General features: G+C 37.3%; 1 protein-coding gene and 1 pseudogene across 10 annotated transcripts in view; one reads left to right on the forward strand and one right to left on the reverse strand.

The window, feature by feature from the left end:
• Positions 1 to 24,475, forward strand: part of DGKH (diacylglycerol kinase eta) — a 239,064-nt gene that overhangs the window by 125,855 nt on the left and 88,734 nt on the right. For 9 of the 10 annotated variants that reach the window (XM_069068656.1, XM_069068661.1, XM_069068662.1 and 6 more), the window contains 2 exons: positions 10,911 to 11,015; positions 11,349 to 11,481. In XM_069068656.1, the coding sequence (XP_068924757.1) occupies positions 10,911 to 11,015; positions 11,349 to 11,481 (238 nt within the window). Of the gene's footprint in view, positions 1 to 5,458; positions 9,594 to 10,910; positions 11,016 to 11,348; positions 11,482 to 24,475 lie in introns of those variants that run through there. The other variant, XM_069068666.1, reaches the window with a different exon arrangement.
• On the reverse strand, positions 13,269 to 15,471 carry LOC138146699 (lysosomal amino acid transporter 1 homolog pseudogene; annotated as a pseudogene).

The following is a 24,475-nucleotide window of genomic DNA, read 5'->3' on the forward strand; positions in this document are numbered from 1 at the left end:
TTGTAAGTGCTTAGCAGGGTGCCCAGAACACAGCAGATGTTTAATAAATGACGACTAAATAAGGGAACAAAACTTAAAAAAAAAATCTTAGGATCCTATTTAAAAAATAATTTAATTTGTAAGATACCATGAAAACATTACTGTTGTTTGCACCAGAGGCTGTGGAGATAATTCCCACAAACAGATACCAGAATTTATATTCTGTTCATCACATATATATTTTAAAAACTTACAAAATCACAACTATCTCAAACTAGAAAAAAAATTGGTAAATGGGCTTTCTTTTAAAAGCTGTAGTGATTTAGCCCTAGAATAAGATTTTGGAAATTGGAATAAGAAATCTAATGATACATTCTCTGTATAACGTTGCAGTTTCTACCACAAGATTTCTTGTGTCCTTTCATTACCTCATCTTATCTGATGCCAAGCCCATCATCACAATAGGCTATTTCATCAGCTGATAAATATTACTAACTTATTTGGAATATGGAGTAAAATAAAGAACTTACTGGTCAATAAAGTAAAATAGGCTTGGCTTTAAATTTCCAGTTTAGTTTTCTGTATATTAGATGATGCTTTCTCTTTCCTATGTGTATTTGCATGTGCATTTACTATGTGGATTTTTTTTAAAAGTTAAAACAAGAGAATTATGAGAATTTTAAGACCCAGGTGTTACATGTATGGCTTTACTCCATTATATTGGTTATCCTTATCACCTCCTTTAAAGAGGCAGGTTGGTGTAGTGGATAGAAAACTGGTCAGGATGACTACCATTCAAATCCTACCTGACATCCTGGCTCTGTGACAGTTGTCACTTCATGACTTCTCAGTCCTGCAGGAAGATTTCTGCAACTAGAACTCTCCAGTGTGTTCCCTGTACTGATTGCAGCAGAGGTCCCGTCCTGATACCCTGTCTATTTCCTTATCTACAATAAGTAATAATAAAGTTATTTTGTACTTAATTCACAAAGATATTCTAAGGAGCATGCAATGGCACATGTGTGGGATAATTTGGGTGTAATCTTTTCTAAAGTTAGGGAGATTAAATAGCTTCTGGAGATTGATGTATTGACTTGTTCCTTATAGGGTGGGATGCTTTTTTTTTTTAACAATGATGAGATGATTCTATATCTATTAGCAGTTTTCTTGGAGTGGAAAATTGATTTTCTAATTAGAGAGCATCATCATTGAAATTTTTTAATTTTCAATATTTAGAAATTTTCTTGTTATTTCCAAGTAATTACCAAAGTATGATTTACATTTATAAGTAATTCAATCATTTCTAAGTAATTATCAAAGTATCATTTATATCAAATTCAGTTTATTCATTCTTTTCCCTATCATTTGGATTTATAAAGTGTTGTACCTAGAGGGGCAGCTAGGTGGTGTGGTGGATAGAGCACCAATACTAGAAGACTTCCTGAGTTCTTCCTGAGTTCAAATTTGGTCTCAGACATTTACCAGCTATGTGACCCTGTGCAAGTCACTTAACTGTTTGCCTAAGTTTCCTCATCTGTCAAATGAGCTGGAGAAGGAAATGGCCAACCACTCTAGTATCTTTGCCAAGAAAACCCCAAAAGGCCTCACAAAGAATCGGACACAAATTGAAAACTAAACAACAACAAAAAATTGTACCTAGAAAATTTAAATTAATTTAAAATTTAACATACAGAAACCCTTAGCTTACGTGTCTATCAGGTGTAACCCTAAATAGCATTACCAATACCTTACCACTAATTCACGTGCCTTCTCTTTTATTTTGAAGGTCTGCTTTGTGATACTAAGAGGGCTGGACCTCCCGGTCTTCATTACATAAATCCTTCCATAGATCAGCTAGCTGTGATTGAGCCTCAATGACTCACCAGTCAGGAAAATGCCAGTCAGCCAAAAGCAAAAAGGACAAAAAGGCTTTCAAGAGATCATCACCTATAGCCAAATAGGACCATTAGCCATATCTGCCAGTGGGCAAGAGCCAGAATGGTTCCAAATAGACTTCTGAAAATTATACATTCTTCAGATATTTTTAGGGCAGCCTTGTCAGGGATTGGGCAGAACTTGGTTATTTGCCAAGCAGAATGATCTGGCTCCCTGTTCCAGCCCTTGGGCTGACTAGTAGCATTCTCTCCTTGTCCTATGACCCCTGTGCCCCCTTGCCTCATTGTAGCTGGGTAATGGACGACCTAGATTAGCAGAGTTCAGGGGCAACTTTAACCTGCTAATCACAAGTCTTATGTGAAGGATTCTCCATTTATCCCACAATCACACCAGTTGAGCACTCATCACCTCTCCCCTAGATTATTGTTATTATCAATTGTTCTGGATGAAGTCAGCTCCTCCCCTCCCTTGTCCCGTCCTCCAGATTGTCAGATTTCTGTTCCTGAAGTACAGCTCTTTGTCACTCCTGTACTCAAGAATCATTAGTGCCTATTTCCTCTATGATAGAGACTCCTCTTTTAGATATTTAATGTCCTTCACAATCCTTCTCCCATGTCTTTCCAGACTGATTCCACATTGCTCCCCTAAACCCACCTACTTGTGATTTCCTATTCATGACATTTCATCTCCTTCCATGCTTTTGCACAGACTATCCAATGTTCCTGGAATACTCTCCCTCCACCCTTTGGGGCCCTTAGTTTCCTTCAAGGTTCAGTTTAAATGCCACCTCTTCCATGAGGTCTTTCCTGATTCCCACAGTCCTTAATGCCCCATCAATATGTATTTATTTTCTATCACTCTCGTGCTTATTTATCTCTATACATGTTGTATCCTTCAACAGAATATAATCCTTTTGAAGGTAGCGGCTCTCATTCCAGACTTTGTATTTTCAGTGCTTAGCATGGTGCCTGGAGCATAGTAAATGCTTAATATCTACTTGTTAAGCTAAATACAGCCGAAAAAGGAAACTCACACATTGTCCTTTGCATTGGCTAGAGTGCAACTTGGCACTCAGTTTAATTTAATTCAACAAACACTTTTAGGAGGAGCATTGACAAACTGGAGTTTGTCCAGAAGAAAATGACCCAGGGTAGTGAGGAGACTTGAAATTATTCCATATGATGATAAGTTAAAGGAACTGAGGAAGAAATGACTTGTGGGAATGTGGTAGCCGTCTTTGACTATTTTAAGGCCATCATGTAGATGATGGAGTCCACTTATTTTGTGTGAGCAGCACTAGGACCCAAGGTTGAAAGTTGAAGGAAAGACAGTTTTTTTTTCTCATATAAACATTGACTTCCAATATCAATTATAGTTTTTCCGCTGTCCAATGGAGTGATACCTTAACAGGCAGTTCTCTGTCACTGGAGAAATTTGAGTCTGACGTCAGAATCTCCCAAAGCATATTCTTATGTTGAGTAGAAAGTTGAGAATGAACTCAAAGCTCACTTTTGGCACTGATTCCATTCTTCCAAGTGCACCTTAGTGACTAACTAGGCCCTATTGCCAAGGCAAAGAATTAAATTGTTTCATCTCTGCATTATTCAACATAAGCTTGTTTTATTGAGTTTTCAGCTTGGTCCATGGAGGGCTAAGATCAAGGGCCAGTAGATGAAAACTACAAGAAAGAAGATTTTTCAATATAAGGAAAAGCTAACAATTAAAACCATACAAAAAGAGATTCTCAGTGTTGCTTCAAAATTGCAGGTCCTAAATGAAGACTAGATGTCTGTCCATCAGGGGTGCTCCAAATGGGAGGCCATGCTTTGGGCAGTGTGCTGGGCTAGATGAATTCTGAGGTCCCTAAAATGTTTCCATCATGCCTGGGAGGGCAGAGGAAAGGTGGGGTTTGTATTGATCAAGAATGCCTATGCCACGATTTTATTAGGACAGACCCAACATTTCCTAAACTTTAGGGGAAATCTTATTCCCTCAAAAGGTGGGGAGATGTCAAAATAAATCTGCTAAATATAGAAGTGGGAATACTTTTGCAGCCAGGGAAATCCCTTAAAATTTGTGTGGGCATTTTACTGTGGCTTTATATTTTGTCGTAGTCTACAATCCAAAAAAACTGGAGAAAATCCTGGAGGAGTTTAATAAAGAAAAGTAGGGATGGAGATTTTATGAGGAAAGGTTCAAATTTTTTGAGGCTGTTGAATCTGGATGGTTGATGACTTTAGGAGACCTTTTATGTTCTAGCTCTCAGTGCCCTCCTAACCAAGGTTACGTTATATTTGCTTTTTATAATCAAATTATAATAAGGAATTTATTGTTATTAATATAAAATTATTATTAATAAATAAATTTATAATAAAATATAATCTATAATTATAGTACACACTGTTTTGTCTTTCAGAATGTAAGCTCCTTGAGGGAAGACACTTTCACTTATTTCTTTGTATCTCCAGTGCTTGGCTCCCAGTTAGTTAGCAGAATAGCAGATAGTGTTCTGGACCTGGAGTTAGAAAGACCTGAGGAAGAAAGCCAGTCAGTTCCTTTTTGTTTTCACAAATCACGTCTTTTCATATTGGAAACTCCTAGGTTTTGCAGTGATTTTATGTTCCGGGCAGAAAGCCTGTGTAGAATTAGAATCCTTTCCTTCTCAAGCTATTTTGTGTTTCATATCCCGCTTCTTTTGTTTCTCTCCATGTGAAGCTGCAAATGTCATTTTATTTTGACATAGACTTTTGTATATGTCATGCCCATATTGGCTTGACCTGTTTTATGTATTAGTGTCATGCCTTACACTAACCAGACTAAGAAGATCTTGAAAACATAAGATTAATTAATATAAACCAGTAGCACTCAAAGTATGGTAGTAGTAAAACAAAGAGATCACGTTTCAGAAACTTCTTAATCAGAGGTACAGCTATCTGTAGATGGTACAGTGAATAGACCACTGGTCTTGGGGTCAGGAACACTTAGCTTCAGAAGCTTACTAGTTATGTGACTCTGGACAAGTCACTTAACCGCTATCTGACTCAGTTTCCTCAATGTAAAGTGAGGATAATAATAGCACCAACTTCACAGGGTTGTGAAGATTAAGTGAAATTATATTTATAAAACATGTAGCTCATTGCTCAGCACATGGCAAGTTCTTAATAAATCCTTATTTCATGGGGCAGCTAGGTGGTGCAGTCAATAGCACACCGGCTCTGGAGTCCAGAGGACCTGAATTCAAATTCAACCTTAGACATTTAACACTTACTAACTGTGTGACCTTGGGAAAGTCACTTAACCCCAATTGCCCTGCCTTCCCCCCTCCAAAAAGCAAAAAAAAAAAGTACTTCAGGGGTGGCTAGGTGGCAGTGAACAGAGCACCAGCCCTGGAATCAGGAGGACAGGAGTTCAAATCCAGCCTCAGACACTTAACACAAAAACTAGCTGTGTGACCTTGGGCAAGTAACTTAACCCCCAACTGCCCTCCAAAAAGCAAAAAAAAAAGGATAATACTATTTTAATTTCCTTTATCTCTTTACTCCTACTGCCTTAGTACATACTGTGCCTAGCCAGTTGTCAACACTTAATACTTTAAGTATTTGTTTAAATAAATGGGAAGTCTAGAGGGAAGGACCCACCATCAGGCAGGCAGGCTTGTTGCTAGATTAAAGTGGGTCCCAGGCCCTGTTAAAAAAAAAAAACACTGACACTTTTCCACTGCCAACATCTCCCAGAAACAGAACTCAAGTAGTCTCTGAGAAAACTTAAATAAAAAATGGAGTGACCCTGTTTTATGGTTATCCTTTTGGATGGGCCCTCACCCCAAACCCTAAATTTGTGATCTTATGATTGTCTTGGAGCCTGCCAGAGAGTGGTTATGTGATTTCTTTAGCTCCTCCAAAAATGAAATTCCATTAAAAAGGGGAAAAAACCGTTTCGTAACCCCCAACATTGCCACATACCCTCATTCAGTAAATTCTAGTGGCTCCCTATTACCTCCAGGATCAAATATCAGAGTCTCTGTTTGCCTTTCGAACCCCTTCATCACCATTTTTTCCCCCTCCCTACCTTGCCAACCCTTGTATACCTTCCTTGGTATACCGTATGGTTTCCTTGCCAATATTTGAACAGGAGGATCTGTCTCCTGACTTGGCACTTTTACCAGCTGTCCCCCATTGCTGGAATGCTCCCCTGCTTCACCTCCTCCTCCTGGGTTCCCCAGCTTCCTTCAGATTCCAGCTAAAACCCCACCAAGAAGACTTTTCACTACCCCTTAAGTCCAGTGCTTTCCTTGAGATTATCTCCAATTTATCCTGTATTTATAGCTTGTCTGAACATAGTCATTTGCTTGTTGTTTTGCACATTAGATTTTGAACTCCTTGAGAGCAGGAACTATTTTCTGCCTTCCTTTTTATCCCCAGCAGTAAGGTTCAGTGCCTGGCACATACCACCATTCAGTTATTTTTCAGCCTTGCTTGACACTCTTCATGACCTCATTGGGAGTTTTCTTGGCAAAGATACTGGAGTAGTTTGACATTTCTTTTTCTAGCTCATTTCACAGATGAGAAAACTGAGGCAAACAGGGGTAAGTGACTTATCCAGGAACTAGTAAATGTCTGAAGCCAGAATAGAACTCAGGGTGATGAGTCTTTCTGACTCCAAACCCATAACCCTATCCACTATTCCACTTAGCTGCCCCAGTGTTTGGCACATAGTAGGTACTTGACAAGTATGTGTTGACTTGACTGGAACCTATGGTTCAACACTTGAGTGAAAATGAGTTTCACTTCAAATGGAATCTATCAACAAACACTAAGGAGTTATTATTCCATCTCTACTGGTTTTGCTTGGGATGAAATTGTGGAAGAAGTTCCTGGGGGATGGATGAACAAAGTGGAATCTACATTGAGGTGGGGTAAAGGGCACAGAAAGGAGGGACCAAGAACAGAAGACAAACTTCAAGAACTTTGTAATTTTGCCATGTGTTCGTAGAGGATAAACAAAGGCTTTTTATCAAGTTGCTTTTGTCATATCTGTGAACATAGGTAGCCATCCTTTGTATAATTTAATTTGTTGTTTTGTTTTTTAAGCAAGACTGACTTTCATTGAAACAAAGAGCTGGAATTTGTTAACCAAGGTACTACCATACTGGCCCAAAAAAACAGAAGAAAAGCTAGTCTTTAACTTAACCAACAAATTGTTTGTTTGTGGTCAGTTATTTGGAACTTAAAAGCCATTTTCCCGGAGATGAACAGGTTTACAGACTCGTCTGCAGATGTCTTTACTGTACCAACAGTTTTGTGGAATCTAATCACCCTGTGTAATGAGGTTTCTATGGGAAAATGCATTCCAGATTCCAACTCAAGACACTCAGAATACATCTCCCCCAACCACTCAGGGGAACAGGGACTCTCTCTCTTTCCATCTTTCCCACCCAGTGGGCATTGGGATTGGGAATTCTTCCAGCCCTCAAGCCATCATGGCAAAGGCTTCAAAAGGTTGGGTCTGATGGGTGCGGGTAATTGGGGAGATAGATGGCCTTCAGGGTTCTGGGGGTAGGAACTGGTCCTCCCAGGACACTTGTGCCTCACCTGTTATTAATCAAATCATTCTCCATTTTTCCTGGCTGTTGCCACTGCTTCTAATCAAGGTTTCTCCTCTCTCTTGCTGTCTTGGATACAGCTCTTTTAATATTTCCTAAGGGTTTTATTTATATACTTACCTTTGGTACTAATAAGAGAAAAACCTATGAGAAATAAAAAAGACTCCCTTCTTAGCCTCTTCCCTTCATGTTTTTTTTTTTTTTTCACTTTTGACTCTGGCTGAGGAGAGGGCCAAGGAAGAAAGTCACACATAGATACTAAATGGTGAATCTCTGCACCAACGAGACTGAAAATAAGATTCTTCTACATTTCAGAAGAAAATCACACCCAGGTTCTCCTAGACTTTCCTTCCCTGGAACTGGCCTTGGGCTCAGAGGTGAAGGCTAAGTCTCAGGCCTTCGGATGGGGGTTGTTTGGAGTTAAGCAGGGATGGGGATTGGAGATGCTTCTGGGTCCAATGAGAGTTCAGTGGGACCTTCTCCTCTTCTTTCTCCTTCACTACTGCCCCCAGCTTGCCACCATAGCCTCTACTCTGGATCTAACATGGAAGAAGGTGAGAAAAGAATTGATGTCTGGTTGGAAGTGGAGGTAGAGAGGGGTAGTGAGTTCAGTCAGGAGAGCCTCCGAAGGGGGAAGGGATGAAATGACAAGAAATTACAAAAGTAGGTAGCAGCAGGGAATGAAGGATATTTCTTATGTCTTCTTGCTATTCCTGGGAAGTACTTTGTAAGGGCAAAACATTGATTTGTCTAATATATACATATATATAGTATGTCTGTGTGTGTAAAATGCAGAAACTGCCCTTAACTTTATAATATTTATTTTCATATGCAACAAAGTTGTTCAAAATTTGTTTTGTCTTTATATATCAATCTACTTTTATAAGGATTGATTTTAAAATGAGTTAACTAAATGCACTTTTTATTGAGTTTTTGGGGAAGGAAACTCCTCCCTCTTCTTTTTTTTTTTCTTTTTGGATGGGGGAAGGCAGGACAGTTGGGGTTAAGTGACTTGCCCAAGGTCACACAGCTAGTAAGTGTTAAGTGTTTGAGTCCAGATTTAAACTCAGGTCCTCCTGACTTCAGGCCCAGTGCTCTATTCACTGTACCACCTAGCCGCCCCCTAAATGCACTTTTTATTTCATGAGAATATAGAGATTATATATACATATATAACCATGTTATTACTGAAAAATATTTGTACTATTTGAACATTAGATCCAATTAGAATGTAAATTCCTTAAGAGGAGGGATAATCTCATCTTTTGTATTTGTTTCTCCAGCATATAGTATGCAATGGCTGGCACATACATAGTGTACTTAATAAAATGCCTGTTGATTAATTTGAGGCATATGTATAGAGTAATTTTTTTTAAAGATGCAAGACAAATACATTTTCTCCTTATATGATCTTTTTTTTGCCATTTAAAAATGGCTTTTTAGGAACAAAGGGAGTAAAACTAATTAAAACTTTATATGTACTTCATACTTTTGCTAGAATTCCACCAATATAATGCAAAAGTCAAGAAGAAAAACTGGTTTCTTTGTATGACAAATGTTTATCTTGCTGTATAACAGAGAGAATTCTTATAGTGATGTCATATGGGATAAAGAGAAATACATGCTTTTGGGGATATTTGTTCTGGTAATATCAGTAAGTTCAGTGAAGCCTAGAGATTTCTGGAGCACTCTGTTGGCTCCTGGAGCCAGGACTGTATTATGATTTACTGGTTCTCTGTTTCATTTGATGAGCTGTCCTAGGGAAAAAAAAAAAAAAACATTTTCAAGTAATAAAGCATCCATTTGGCTCCTAAGTAATGAGAGAAGCATTGCTTTTTGCATTAACTATTTATTCAGGAAGAGGAGAGAGCAACTGTTAATGAGCTCTATCAAAAGAGAGTAGTAGAAAACTGAAGGAAAGACCAAAGTGAAATGTCTGTCAATTCCATGTGCAGTTAAAAAAAATACCCAAAGCTGAAAGGTTTGAGTTACTTGCCCATGTGACTGGTAGCCTGCTGCACTTGAGGGTCTGGGCAGATATATTAAAGTGCAACTGAGCTTAATGAGTTACTGCTGAGTCCAAATCAACAGCGGAGAAAAGTCCAGCAGGGACTGGGTAAGTGACTAACTCTCTCTCTCTCTCTTTCCCCCTCTCTCTCCCTCTCTCCCACTCTCTCTCTCTCCCTCTCTCCCACTCTCTCTCTCTCTCCCTCTCTCTCTCTCTCTTTCTCTCCCTCTCTCTCTCTCCCTCCCTCTCTCTGTCTGTCTCTCTCAACTTTAAGGTCAATGTACATTTTTAAAAATGACTTTTAGTTTTGCCTCGATGTTTCTCCTTTTATGAATTAATGAAAAATAAAGTCATTTAAAATGTTTAGTTTTTGTTTTACTTATGGAATTTGAGGATGAGGTATGTAATTTGGAATAAGTTAATTTATGACTCTAAAGACAGATTTTTTGACAAGAAGTAATAAATGCTTATTTAAATCGATGTGCTTTTAACTTTAGTTGATCATTTAAAGCAATTTCTGTGCTAGATTGTGATTTTTTGCCCTGTTTTTAATTTTTTCCTGAACACATACAGATCCTGTAACTGAAATTGATTAATTTTGAATTTCTGAATAAAGTTCAGTTTTGAGGAATCTGGGTTCCTTACAAAGTTGCATGTGCTGTGTGTCACAGCATAAAGTAACCATGACATTTCTTAATGTCTTTTGTTTTCCTTTTATGCTAATGAACCAAGAAAAAATGTACGTTATTTTACAGTAATTTGGGAAATACAGGGTCTTTTTTAGTCAAAGTAGCTGAAAGAGCTTTCTTTTTACTATTTCTTCTCTGTGCTCCCCACTTGACCTCCAGGGCTTTAATTTCCACAAAATTAAATCCCTACTTAAAATCCAAGTCAGTAGGCACCGGGTATAGCATTGCCACATAATACTATTTCATTACTAACCAAACACTTGCCTCTATGGCAAATTCAATAGAAATAAAGTACTAAGCAGACTTGATGGTCCCTGGTTTTTTTCCCTTTATTAAAATTTATTCTTGAGGTCATTCATAATGTTATTCTTTAGAAAGCTTCCAGTTTCTTCAGTATTGTTTTGAAATTTATTTGACATTCTCTTTATAAAGAAACATGTTTTTTTGCTTCTTAATTTGAGTAGATCGCATTCAAAATGGTATGGTAAATAAGTAATAATGCAACTAAAAAAGAGAGGCTCCTTAAGATCAAGAATGAAAGTAATTTCCCCCCTAGATAGCTTTATATTTTAAGCATTGCATTATGGTTCGAGATTAAACCTTACATATGTTTATAAAGTGCACTTTGTTTTCATCTTTAAGGAATGGCAGAGAGGTGGAAAATGGAATTGCTTTGTTAGATATTATAATTTCCTTTTTATCATTTGGAATCATTAAATTGAGAAATCTCTTTCAGATAATCACCCCATTCAGGAGGCTGGTATTGTGTGCCGAAAACAGAAAGGAGATGGAAGACTGGATCAGTTTATTGAAATCTGTACAGTCAAGGGAACTTTATGAGGTAATATAAAATCATTTTCATTGTGTCATGTAGCTATTCCAAAATCAACAATCACTAGATTTCTAAGTGTTAGATTAAAATAAATTACATATAGATATGTTTTTTCTCCATTTTATATACATTCACATATATATATAATTTAAATGAATATACCATAGTTTTTAATATCTATCACTTTTAAATTTAATTTTCTTTTGTGTTGTGTATACATTTGTACATATATATGTGTGTATGTATGTGTGTATAAGTACATATGTATACACACATACCTCCTAATTATATCATTAGCCATATTCAATACTTCCAAATTTGTTTGAACTTCTTCTTTAACAGGCGGCACAGTTTAATGTGGAACACTTCTCAGGGATGCATAACTGGTATGCCTGCTCCCATGCTCGCCCCACCTTTTGTAACGTGTGCCGAGAAAGTCTCTCTGGAGTTACTTCCCATGGCCTGTCTTGTGAAGGTAATGTATTTAGCCAATGGCTTCTTCTCCCACTTCAGTGTCTCCCAAAGATAGAAGGATACTCCCAAAGATGTAAGAGCTAGAAATGCTTCTGACTACGTTGAAATAAACAGAACTATTAATGACAGAAAAAAATTCCCTTTGGGTAGAAAAGAAGGTTGAGACTGTCATTGATTTTATGAAATATTGACTTTAGTGGTTTGAGTTTATTTTAGCATCAACTTGTGCTCCACACCTAGGAATAACTTTGAAATTTATTTGTCTTAAAGGAACATGTGATAGAAATGGGAAAGACCAATGTGTGAAAGAAAAGGTAAATCAGAATAGGGTGGGGCATTGATCCTCTGAAAATACTGGCAGCTTCTTTTGAGCAAATCTTTTATTTTCCATTTTTATATCAACATTTTATTTTTAAATATACATATGTATGTGTATATATATATATACATATATATACACACACACACACACACACACACACACACACATTTTTAGTTTTTTCAATTATGTAGCATTCATTTTTTTTCCTCCCCCCCTGGAGAAGAGGAGAAAAGGAGTAAAGGAAGGAGAGGAAGAAAGAAAGGATGGAGAAAGGAGGAATAAAAGGAGGGGAAGGAAGGAGGAAAGGAAGTAAAGAGGGTAGGAAGGATGGAGGGAGAGAAGAAAGGAAGGATGGAGAAAGCCAGTCCTCTATCATTTAAGCACAGTCAAGCAAAACAAATTCATATTGGTTATGTCTAATGATGCATTTATTTTATGTATTAGTTCCTCATCTCTCTGTCATGAGATGTGCATCATTCTTCTTTATTAATATCAGAGTTCTTAAATCTTTTAGAATTGTTCAGTTTTGAAATATTGATGTTCTATTATAAAATGTTCTTTTGGTTCTTCTGACTTCATTCCACATCAGTTGATACAAGTTTTTCTGTGTCTCTTTGAAACCATCTTTTCTCTCAATTTGCTTAGTCATTCCCTAATAAATTGGCTTCCCCTTAATTTCCAAGGTTTTTTTTGCCATCACAAAAAAAAGAGCATCTATAAATATTTTTATAAATATAGGACCTTTCCTTCCTTCTTTGATCTTGTTATAGACAGTAGTATTCAATCAATCAATCAATCAATCAATCAACATTTATTATAATTCCTGGGTCAAAGGGCATGTATGGTTTAATATCTTTTTGTGCAGAATTTCAGACTGCTTTCCAGAATAGTCGGACCAATTCACAGGTCTACCAACAGTGAATCAATGTGTATGTTTTCCCATAATCCTTCCAATATTTATTATTTTCATTTTATTGTCAGCTTTGCCAATTTGATGGATGTGAGGTAGAGCCTCAGAATTGTTTTAATTTGCATTTCATTAATAGTTATTTGGAATTTTTTTTCAAATGGCTTTTTTTCTGGTATTATTTGCTTAGTCCTGAACAACTATACAGTGCAAAATAAGTTTCCTCAATTATTTTTTCCTAGATATTATTTATAGTTTAGAACAGTACTTTGTTCTTTTTAAAAATTTATATTTAGCTGTAGGAATCTTTAACCTTCTTATTCCATTTAAACTTTTAAAATCTTTGGCTTGTTTTTCTCTTTTAGGATATGTTGTCATCTTTTTAAAAAAATATCACCACCATTTCTCTGAGCATTCTTCTTCCATCCTTTTCTCCCAGACAGCTGTGTGCCACGCTCATTACCTCCCACCTCTGCAAAGGAATGTGGTGGGACTGTCTTCTCACACCTCTTCTTTAAATCCATGTTTCTTTTTTTTTAACTTGCAGCATTATTTTTTGAGTGATTTGTGGTGGTTCTTTTCATTTACATTGTTGTAGCCATAGTGTAGGGGCAGGTAGGCAGTACAGTGGATAGAGAGCTGGTTCTGGAGTCAGGAAGATTCATTTTCCTGAGTAAAAATCCAACATCAGACACTTATTATCTGTGTGACTCTGGGCAAGTCACTTAACCTTGTTTGCCTCAGTTTTCTCATCTTTTAAATGAACTGGAGAAGGAAATAGCAAACTACTTTAGTATCTTTGCCAAGAAAATCCCAAATGGGGTCAGGAAGAATTGGACATGACTGAAATGATCCAACAATAGTCACTGCATGTTATTTTTTTTTTACTCTGATTAACATACCCTATATCAGAATATGTAAATCTTCTCATAGTTTTCTGTACTCATCATTTTCAACCTTTCTTATAGCACAATAACATTCTAATGCATTTACATACCACCATTTCTTTAACAATCCCCCAGTCAATAGGCATATATTTTGTTTCCAATTCTTTGCATCACAAAAACTGTTACTATAAATATATTGATCTATATGGAGACTTTTACTTTTGGCTGTCCACTTGGATGGATTTTACTAGAAAGTTTGGTGCTGGGTAAAATATAGGGGAGGGAGAAGCTGCTAAGTTGTATTGATTCCTAGGGGACCGAGGGTCAGCCTCTAGGAAAATGAGAGGAGGTGATACAATCCAGCTGAAGGGCGGCCTGAAGGGATAAATTTTGGTGATCCTCATTGAAAATAGCCTAATTCTTCTGCCACAAATCCCTGGCCATCTTGCTCTGTCTGGAAGCCTTAAGTTGAGTGCCATTGGGGTCTGATTCTTCTTTCTTTTTCTTTTTTTTGGAGGGGGAAGGCAGGGCAACTGGGGTTAAGTGACTTGCCCAAGGTCACATGGCTAGTTAAGTGGTAAGTGTCTGAGACTGGATTTGAACTCGGGTCCTACTGACTCCAGGGTTGGTGCTCTGTTCATTGTGCCACCTAGCCGCCCCTTCTTGTTTTTCTTTCTTTTTTTTTTTTAAATGGGGTCTGATTCTTAGAGAAGCAGATCTTGGTTCCTAGGGGCAGAAGGGAGCAGGTTCATGGAGGCTTTCAGAGATCTGAGAGCAGAAGACTCAGTCTTTTTTTTTTTTTTTCAGTCAAGGAAGGCAGCAGGAGACAGGAGACTTTCTGTATTTCCCTCTACCCCCAGCTCCCTCTTTAGCACCTAAATACAGCTGTCCAGTGGGTGTTTTCCTTCCAAATTATTCTCCTTCCCTCAATATCTGCCTAGGCTTTTGGTCATCTTTGCTTTGGTCTTGGCACATGGTTAGCAGAGAGAATGGCCCAGAAGGGGCTCTCTCTGAAGGAATTAGAGTTGTTTTCTATAGATGAGGAACTGAATTGAGATAATGATGTCCAGCAGCAGCATGCCCAGGCTGCCAATGAGCTCAGGGATATTATGATGGAGTGGGAAGCTATCATTTGTCTGCTCTTCTGCAGGGCTCTTTAGCAGAATGCTCAGCCCATACATGATACATTGTGTTAACCCAGATCACCTGGCCAAACAGGAAGTGCAGATTCCATGAGGGGGCTTCCTATGGAAATTAGTGTAGATCTGGGACAGATAAGGCAGCAGGTATAGGAGGCTGGAGATGGAGCCAATTATGCAGCCAATACTTTCCTGCTTGGTGAAGAGTTTTTCAATGGGTTCCATAGACAAGAAGGTCCTGCCCCTGAAGACCTCCTGTGTGGTGTTCAGGGGTTGGGATTGAAGAAGAGGAGGCCAGCTGACACTGCCCCCAAGGAGATAAAAAGGAAGGCTAGGTTGATGGGGGATGATATTAAGGAGCCTTGGTTTTTGTATTTGTAATAGCAGCAAAGGGGCATCATTATGAGGTCAACTAACATAGAATAAATATCAATTTATGTCTACTTGATTGGCAAGGAAAGAGCTGACAAGGTATAGGGGTCTCTGCCTAGCTAACCCCTCAGGAACCAAATGGATATCATCTGGTACATGTTGTCTATCCTATGGACCTTGTTGTGCTGGAAGAGAGCAGCAGCACTAAAATAGACTATTAAAACCACATGGAGGGTGATGCTGGTCATGTTCCACCTATGCTGGGCATACTCACTGAACCATCTGCCAGATCCAAGGGAAACTTTGGGGGCCAACTGGAGAAGTTCTTGGCAAATACCCTGCAACTGAAGTTCTTCCAGACCATGGGGAGAGTGGAAGGGTCAGCTCTCCTCTGGAGACTTTCTTCTCATCAATCACCTCCATGGGGTATAAGCTTGGAAGTGGAATCTCTGTCTGAAAAGAGGTGGACATTTCAGTGAAATCTGCATAATTTCAAATTGCTTTTCAGAATAGTTGTACTGATTGACAGAACCACTAAAAATGTATTAGTGTGTCTATTGTCCCACAACCTCCCCCATGTTGACTCTTCCTATCTCTTGTCATCTTTGCCAGTTTGCAATATGTAAAGTGAAACCTTAGGATTGTTTTGATTTGTATTTCTCTTATTATTAGTAATTTGGAACATTCTTTCATATGGTTATTAATAGTGTGCAGTTCTTCTTTTGAGAACTGTTTGTTCGTGTCCTTTGACCACTTAGTTATCGATCTACATACACACATACATATACATATATGTGTAGATACGCACAATACGTGTTAGTTGCTTATTTATCTTGGTTACCACACCCTGATCTGAGAAATACGATACATAGATTTTTTCTTCCCTTTTCATGCTTGGTTCATTAATTTTGTTTGTGCAGATCTTTTCAATTTCATGTTGTTGGAAGTTAATTATTTTATCTTTTGTAATTGCTGCTCTCTCTTGTTTGGTTAATACCCATATCTGTGAAAGGCTTCCCTATGACCTGCCTTTCCTTTTGTTTTTTTAGTAGTATGATATTTAATATTAAAGTCATATATCCTTTTAGAATTTATTGTGGGATAATATGTAATATCTTGATCCAAGCTTAATTTCTGCTAAGCTGCTCTCCAGTTTTCCAGCATTTTAAAAAAAATTAAATACTGAGTTCTTGCACAAATAATTTGTTTTATGCTTTATTAAGCACTGGTTTATTGAGTTCTATTGTTTCTTTATCTCCCTTGTCTAGTTTGTTCCGTTTATGTATCAATACCAAATGGTTTTTATGACTATTGTTTCGTGATATAGTTTGAGGTCTAGAACTGCTAATCCCTCTTCATTACTATTTCGTTACATTATTTTCCTTGACATTCTAGATCTTTGCTTCTCTAGATGAATTTTATTATTCTGTCTAGTTCTGTAAAGTATCCCTTTGATAATTTGATCAGTATAGCAGTAAAACTAGATATAATTTGGTAGCATTTTCATTTTTTTCTTTTATTGGTATGGCTTTGGCTTATTTTTTGACTGATGAGTTGGAATTATAATAAGTCAAATTTTTCATAGTTCATTGAAGTTTACAAAAGTACGGTATATGTATTTTCTTATTTTATAGTCACAATGACCTTGTGAAGTAGATACTATTATTGTCTCCATTTTATAGCAGAGGAAATTGAGATTTAAATAGATTAAATGACTTGACCAGAGTGAAGCAGTTAGTAAGTATTTGAACTGGGACTTGAAGCCAAGTCCAGTGCTCTCTCCACATTCATCAAAAATGTTTAAATTAAGGTTTTTTGAAGAAAGCCAGTCTTTCTTTTAGAGGCATTGAATTTTAACCCTAACTGCTCATGGTATTAGTAATGATAATAGCAACATTAACAATAATTGATCTTATATAGTGATTTAATGTTTGCCATATACTTTATATATTTATCTCATTTGAAACTCACAACAACCTTTGGATGTGAACACTACAGGTATCGTTATCCTCATTTTCCAAATGAGGATACTGAGGCAAAGAGAGTTCTAAGTGAATTTACTGTGGGCACATACAGTGAGAGGAGGAAATGAGCTCAGCTTTTCTTGATTCCTAAACTGACTGTCCCCTACACCATGCTGTCTCTCCTTTCACTAATGACCATGCCATACCCCCTTTTACTGTTGTCCTGGAGGACAAAATTATCTCAAGTAGTTTGTAATAGATGGTCTCTTATAATTGAATCATTATGCAGTAATAGACTCATGATTTTAATCATCAGCTGAGTGGTTTTAAATTATTGACTACTGCCTGCATTCCAACATTACCATAGATCTTTCAATCAAATGATTTATTATTACATGTGGGAATTTATAGGAAGACTGGCTGTAAACTATTTCCCAGATGAGTTTTATTAAAGTTTTGTACCCTCAAGTTGCATTATGGACCTTCTCACTTTCAAATCAAATTTAGGGGAGGCATTTCAAGTCTTCTAAGTGTGTAGGATTTTTTTTTTATTTAAAAAAAGATGTTCTCTTTACTTAATGATGTAGTTTAAGTTTATTTACCAGTCTAAAAAAGTCAATGTACTTTCTAGGAGGTGAATAATTTATTTCCATCCTGCATCCAAGGCCTTATTGCCCTTTCTCATCCCCCAAACTAAAAAAACAATGTACAAGGCCTAATTGTCCTTTCTCACCCTCTCAAACTAAAAAAAATGTATTGACTGGAATACATTGTGGTACTCTGTTGACGAATTTTGCCCTGTGAATTTTATGAAACTACTTACATTATCCTGAGAGAATTAAGCTAAAAAATAAACTGATTACATAGCTGCTTAAACATTTAAAAATAAAACAAGAAAATTCTTGTGCTAAGATCAGCTGATCTAGAACATTCTTTCAATAAGATTGTTATATCTTCCTATAAACAAGAGTCTTCTTAACTACTTGGTTCCCAAACTGACCATCCCCTACACCATGCTGTCTCCCCTTTCACTAATGAGCATACCATGCCCCCTTTTACTGTTGTAAAATCAGTCTCCATCATGACTGGTTTTTGAAGCATTAGCATTCAAGTCACCTCCTTAATGATTTCTGTGGTCTGTTTTTAAAAGCTGGGGCATATTGGTTATTAGTATTCTTGGACACTTGGAATATTTCATCCTACAAGAAATCCTACAAGACACTGAAGTGTCAAGGTAGCATTACTTGCAAGGTGTTCTTGATTCATGGGATCTTTGGAAATTAATTAATGTTTCTTCTTTGAGTCCTACTTATAGACCGTGCTTATCTGTTTTATTTGGCTATAATGAAGAATAACTAGAGTTATCATTTTAAAGCCTTCTACATAGTAAGAATTATAAAAATTATTTATATTAGAAAATTATTTATTATTTATAATAATAATTTATTTTAAATAAAAATTATTTATATTACAAAAAAAATTTCCTTAATAGTCTATCAAGTGAATTGAGAAGATGGTTTACAAAAATGTCAATTTATCAAAATCTCCTTGTCATGATAGTGGTTTATTTCTTAATCGATATTATGAATTCAGCCACTATCAAAAATGTAGGATTATGGTACTAGAGATTTAGATATGGAAATGACATGAGAGTCATCTAGTTCACTCCCTTCCCCTATAGTTTTACAGGTAAGGAAACTGATGCCAAGAAAGGGGAAATGACTTTTCAGAGGTCACATAGTAAACGATAGATCTGGGATTTGAAGTCAGGTCCTATGATTCCATATTTTTCTGGTGAGTTCTGTTATCACACTGCATCCCTAAGTCACTCATAATCACTTCACACCTTTGTGATTTCATATTTTGTTGCTGTTGTTGAGTTGTTTCTGCCATATCTGACTCTGTGACCCCATTTAGGGTTTTCTTGGCAAAGATACTTACAGATGAAGAAACTGCATACAGGGTTAAGTGACTTGCTCAGGGTCACCCAGCTAGTAAATGTCTGAGGCTATCCGCTTGCCACCTACCTGCCTGGTTTAATATTTACTGAATGCTAATAATATGATGCAGGAAGCATATTACCATGATTTGTATTTTTATTTGGTGATTTTGACTTTTTTTATTTTTATTTTGTCTGAAAAACATCAACATAAGTTTGAAGAATTATCCTTTACTAGTAATTATGTCAATATTTGAATAGATCATGATCTCACTGATATGGACACTTCCTCTGAGGAGGTAGATGATAACATCCATGACTTTTTGTCTGGTGATTTTTGCCCACATCTTCCAAGAAATCACCTATAAGCTATCTGCATAATCTGCTAGAGGCCTTCTTTTTGATCTTTTAACCCTCTGTGGGCACCAAGAAACTCTTTGTCTGTGTGTTATCTCTTTCTGTGACTATTTGACCAGTATAACTTCTTTTCTGATTATGCATTCCTCAGATGGTATTCTTGCACCACTTCTATCAGTGTGTCATAATTAGTAATTTGGTATGTCCTGTTTATCCCCACCATGCATCTTGCCATTGCCCTTAGAATCATCAGCTATTTTCCTTCTTCGAAGATTGTGGGGATATGTGATTGACAGCCTTATATCATAATCTGAAAATTAATGATGGCAAAAAAGGGAATTTTGGGGTCAAGGATCAGCTAGAGGTTATTTCTTTCTATTACATTGTGAACTGAGTTTATTGTCAAATTCTAGTACTTGTCCAAGGCACATGTACTTATGGACTAATTCAATGGACCGCCCATCCAATTTTGTAGGTGCATTTTTTTTAATGTGTGTGTGTCGTGGGGGAGGCAAATGGACTTGGCCATTAATTGGGGAAAAGTTGAACACATCATAGTATATGATTGTGATGGAGTGCTGTTTATTATGCTATAAGAAATGATGAGCAAGATGGTTTAGAAAAGCCTGGGAAGTCTTATATATGAACCCATGCAAAGTGAAGTTAGCAGAACTAGAACACTGTACACAGAAACAGCAATAATGTAAAGATGATGTAGTGAGTGATTTAGCTACTCTGATCAGGCAATAATCCAAGACAATTTCTAAAGACTCATGATGAAAAATGCTTTCCACCTCCAGAGAAAGAATTAATGATCTCTGAGTGTATGATCAATATCATATTGCTTGGCTTCCCAAGGGACGGCATTGGGAGGGGCAGGAAAGAGGGAGAGAATTTGGAATTCAGAATTTTAAAAAAATGAATGTTAAAAATTTATTTACATATAACTGTGAAATATTTAACAAAGTAAATAAAGTATCTTTTTATTTATTTTTTTTTTAAGCAATTGGGGTTAAGTAACTTGCTCAAGGTTACACGGCCAGTTATTTCTGGGTGTGGTGCTGAGTGTCTGAGCCCGGGATTCGATCTCCAGGTCTCCTCAACACTGGAGCCGGTGCTCTTACTTGCTGTGCTACCTGGCTGCCCCAATAAAGTATCTTTTTAAAAAAGTAAAAAAAACTACTTCTAAAAGTTGAAAGAAATATTATGGCAAATTAAATTAACTTGTTTTTAAAATTCCATTCCTTAACAGCCCACAATGATCTAATTGGATGCCACCCATTGTTAATATTGTTCTGTTCGGCTTTAAGCTCATGTAGCTTATCATGAGATACTTTCTTTTTGCAAAAACTTGATTTTAATAATCACTATTTTAAATGATGAAAGCACTGAAAGGCTATTGTAAATATTTATTTTTCATCCTCCTTTATTATCTTTCTTGCCCTTTGAATGGAATCTTAGAATCTAGGGGCTATTGATTATGTATTTGTTATTGAATTACTATGTATAAAAGACCAATAACTACTGTTTCTGCACATAGTAATCCTAGATGAAAATAGTCATTGATAATAATAGAGCAATCCTATATGTCACTTCTCATCATCTTTCATTCTCTTCCCTGGTCTAAGCTAGTCTAAGCTGAGCATGCCTGGGGTGGTATTGTTTCATTCAAACATCTACAAATTAAGATATTGTTTTCTGCTTAAAACCTATAGACCAGACAATAAAAGTTGTACAGAATTATGCAGAAATATTAATCATTTGGTTGTAAATAGTGTATTTTCAAGAATATATTGCATTATACCAAAGTAAAGAATTTCCAGGGTTTTAAAAAATTGGACTGGGAGGGGCGGAGCCAAGATGGCGGAGTAAAAGCAAGAACTTGGCTGAGCTCCTGCTCCAACCACCTCCAATACCTGTAAAATCTGACTCTAAACAAATTTTAGAGTTACAGAACCTCCAAAGTAACAGAGAGAAACTAATATCCTGCTGAAGGCAGTCTGGCAGGCCAACAGGAAGGGTCTATCGCACCGAGCAGGTGGGGAGCTGAGCACAGTCCTGCGTGAGCTGTGTGGGCCCAGACTTAGGGCGCCCCTGATCAGCAGCACAGACCAGCCTGAGCAGACTTCAGAAGAGTGAATCACCAGCAGCTGTGGCAGTTTCCAGACTTCTCAACCCATAAACACCAAAGAGAAAGTAAAAGGTCAGTAGGAAACTCTGTTGGAACTGAGTGGAGAAGAGCATGGTCCAGCCTCTGTCTCCGGGGCAAGAGTTGGTGGAGGCATGGCTGCCTCTGGAGCTCCTGGCCTTCAGATTGTAGGGGGACCAAGCAACTATTCTGAGGGTAATCACTCTTGCTTTAACCTGATTGGATCTGGGTCAAGGCGGTGTGTGGCCAGTGTGCCAGAGCTTGTGGGGGCCCCTACAGAGGGGCTCTATAGAGAGGGCGCCCTCCTAATAGTTCCAGCAGCTATGAAAACCCCAGTGATTTGGGACAAAACTCTCCATTCTGGAAGCGGAGTTCTACTGTGGCAAAGAGCTCAAAAATCAAGTAATTGGCTGGCAATATGAGCAAGCAGAGGAAGCACAAACAGACTATAGAATCCTTTTTGGGGGACAAAAAGGATCAAGGCGCATGGAGTGAGAGGAAGACATCCAAGTCAGAACCCCTGCATCAAAAGCCTCCAAGAAAAATATGATTGATTATAGGCCATGGAGAAGCTCAAGAAGAATTTTGAAAATCAAGTAAGAGAAGTAGAGGAAAAATGGGGAAGAGAAATTAGGATGATGCAAGAAAATAATGAAAAGATAGTCAACAACCTGACTGAAGATAATAACTCCTTAAAAAATAGACTAACTCAAATGGCAATAGAGGCCCAAAAAGCCAATGAGGAGAAGAATGCCTTTAAAAACCAAATTTGCCATATGGAAAAAGAATCTCAAAAACTCACTGAAGAGAATAATTCCTCCAGAATTAGAGTGGAGCAAATGGAAGCTAGTGACTTTATGAAAAATCAAGATATAAAACAGATCTAAACAAATGAAAAAATAGAAGGCAATGTGGAAAACCACTCATTGGAAAACCATTGACCTGGAAAATAGATCCAGGGGAGATCATTTAACAATTATTGGACTATCTGAAAGCTGTCATCATAAAAAGAGCCTAAAAAACTGGGCTGCTCCATGAAACAGCAACATGTAATATGAATTTCTTCTAAATACAAGGGAAAAGTCGAGTTAGAAATCCAAGTAGGAATTTTATTTCTATTACATTGATTCATTCTTTCATTGAATTGTTGTCTGATTATGGTTCACAGATCCTTCAGAAGAGCTTAGCTTATTCTCCATCTTTTGATCTTTGTACTATTGATTTAGATGGAGGAAGACTAGCTAGCCATCCTGATAGTGCTTTAAGAAAATACTTCTCATAGATAAAATGCTAGAAAGAAAAAGCAGCTTCTGAAACATCATAACAGTGAAGGTTATTAATAACATTAGTGTTCCAGGCAGCTCTCTAATATTACATTGCAGAGCATTTCCTTATATTCTTGAAATTTCAGATTTGGAAGCCCCCCTTCCCCAAAAAAAGCATGAGCATATTTTTTCATGTTTCTAGAACTCCTTACCTTTGTAATTTATAAAACTTGCTTCTCCTTTAATTAATATGCAGATACTTTTTGTGTATTCTGCTAAAATGGGTTAAAAGGATAAAATGAGTTAACATATGCAAAACTCTTGAAAGCTAGATGATGATGATGGTGGTGGTGATTGCTCAGAAGGATAAATATCCCTTTGTTACTATAATGTATGGTCAAATACAGATGTTTTATGGCCAGTTATTTATTTTTGTGTTATATAGAGTATTAGGTTGTCTCAACCAATCTACCAATCTCTAGGCAGCCAGGTGGCAAAATGGAGAGAGTTCTAGTCCTGAAGATGTGAGTTCAAATTTGGCCCTGGGCAAGTCACTTAAGCTCTGTCTGCCCCAGTTTCAGTAACTGTAAAATGTGATTAATAATGGCATCTACCTTTTAGGGTTTTGATAAGGATCAAATGAGATATTTGTAAAGCTCTGAGTGCCTGACACATAGTAAGTACTCAATAAATGCTTATTTCCTTCCTTCCCCCACCCCCAGCCAGAAGCTTCTGTTGTTTTGTTTTGTTTTGTTTTTAAATCATCCCTCACTGATTTGTTCCCAACATACCTTTCTAGCTTAATCTTCCATTATTCTCTTTCAGATACTGCTTTGGGCAAACTCTTCTCATTGTGGTTTACTGGATCTTCCACATAATTTCCTATATCTGTGCTTTTGCCCTTATTACTTTCTTCCTAGAATGCCCTTCTCCTTTCCCTCTCCACCACACTTGTTCCGCTTCATTGACAGACTACCTTCAAATCCCAACTCAAATGCCATCTAAGCATTCATTAAGTGCTTGCTATATTTCAGGCACCATGTTAAGTGCTGGGGATATGAAAAGCAAAAGACAGTACTTGCCTTTTTAGGAGCCTATAGTCTGATGGGAGGAGACCACATGGAAGCAGCTACTTACAATAAATTATGCCCTTTCCCCTTCCTTTAAAATTCCGTCACAATTTGTACCTTTCTTACTTCACTTTCACGTGTTAATGTATTATAGTTGGCACTCTTCTTCCAGTACTCCTGAGGCTTGCTTACTTAGTCTGAACCACTGGATCTAGGCTCTGATTCCCCCTTAATGCTAATGCCTTCCCTCTATTGATCATTTCCAACTTCAACTGGATCTAGCTTGTTTCTAAGTAGTTCTTTGCTTGTGGTCTCTCCCATTAGACTCAGAGCTGCTTAAGAGCAGGAACTGCTTTGCCTTTTTTTTTTTTTTCTGTCCCCAATACTCAGTACAGTTCCTGGCACATAGTAGGCACTTAATAAATGCTTAATGACTGACAACTGACTGATTGCTCCCTCTACCCCCAGGAAGGTATTTTTCTTTCCTTGCCAGGTAGTTGCCCAATTACCTATATAACATAGAAGCATTAAGACATTTCCTCCAGTGTTCTGCCCCAGAGGATAGCAATGCTCTCTCTCTCTCTCTCTCTCTCTCTCTCTCTCTCTCTCTCTCTCTCTCTCTCT

Source organism: Petaurus breviceps, unplaced genomic scaffold (genome assembly GCF_028583685.1).
Source record: "Petaurus breviceps papuanus isolate PSGF00001 unplaced genomic scaffold, PetGlider_PUasm1.0 90769, whole genome shotgun sequence".
NCBI lineage: Eukaryota > Metazoa > Chordata > Mammalia > Diprotodontia > Petauridae > Petaurus > Petaurus breviceps.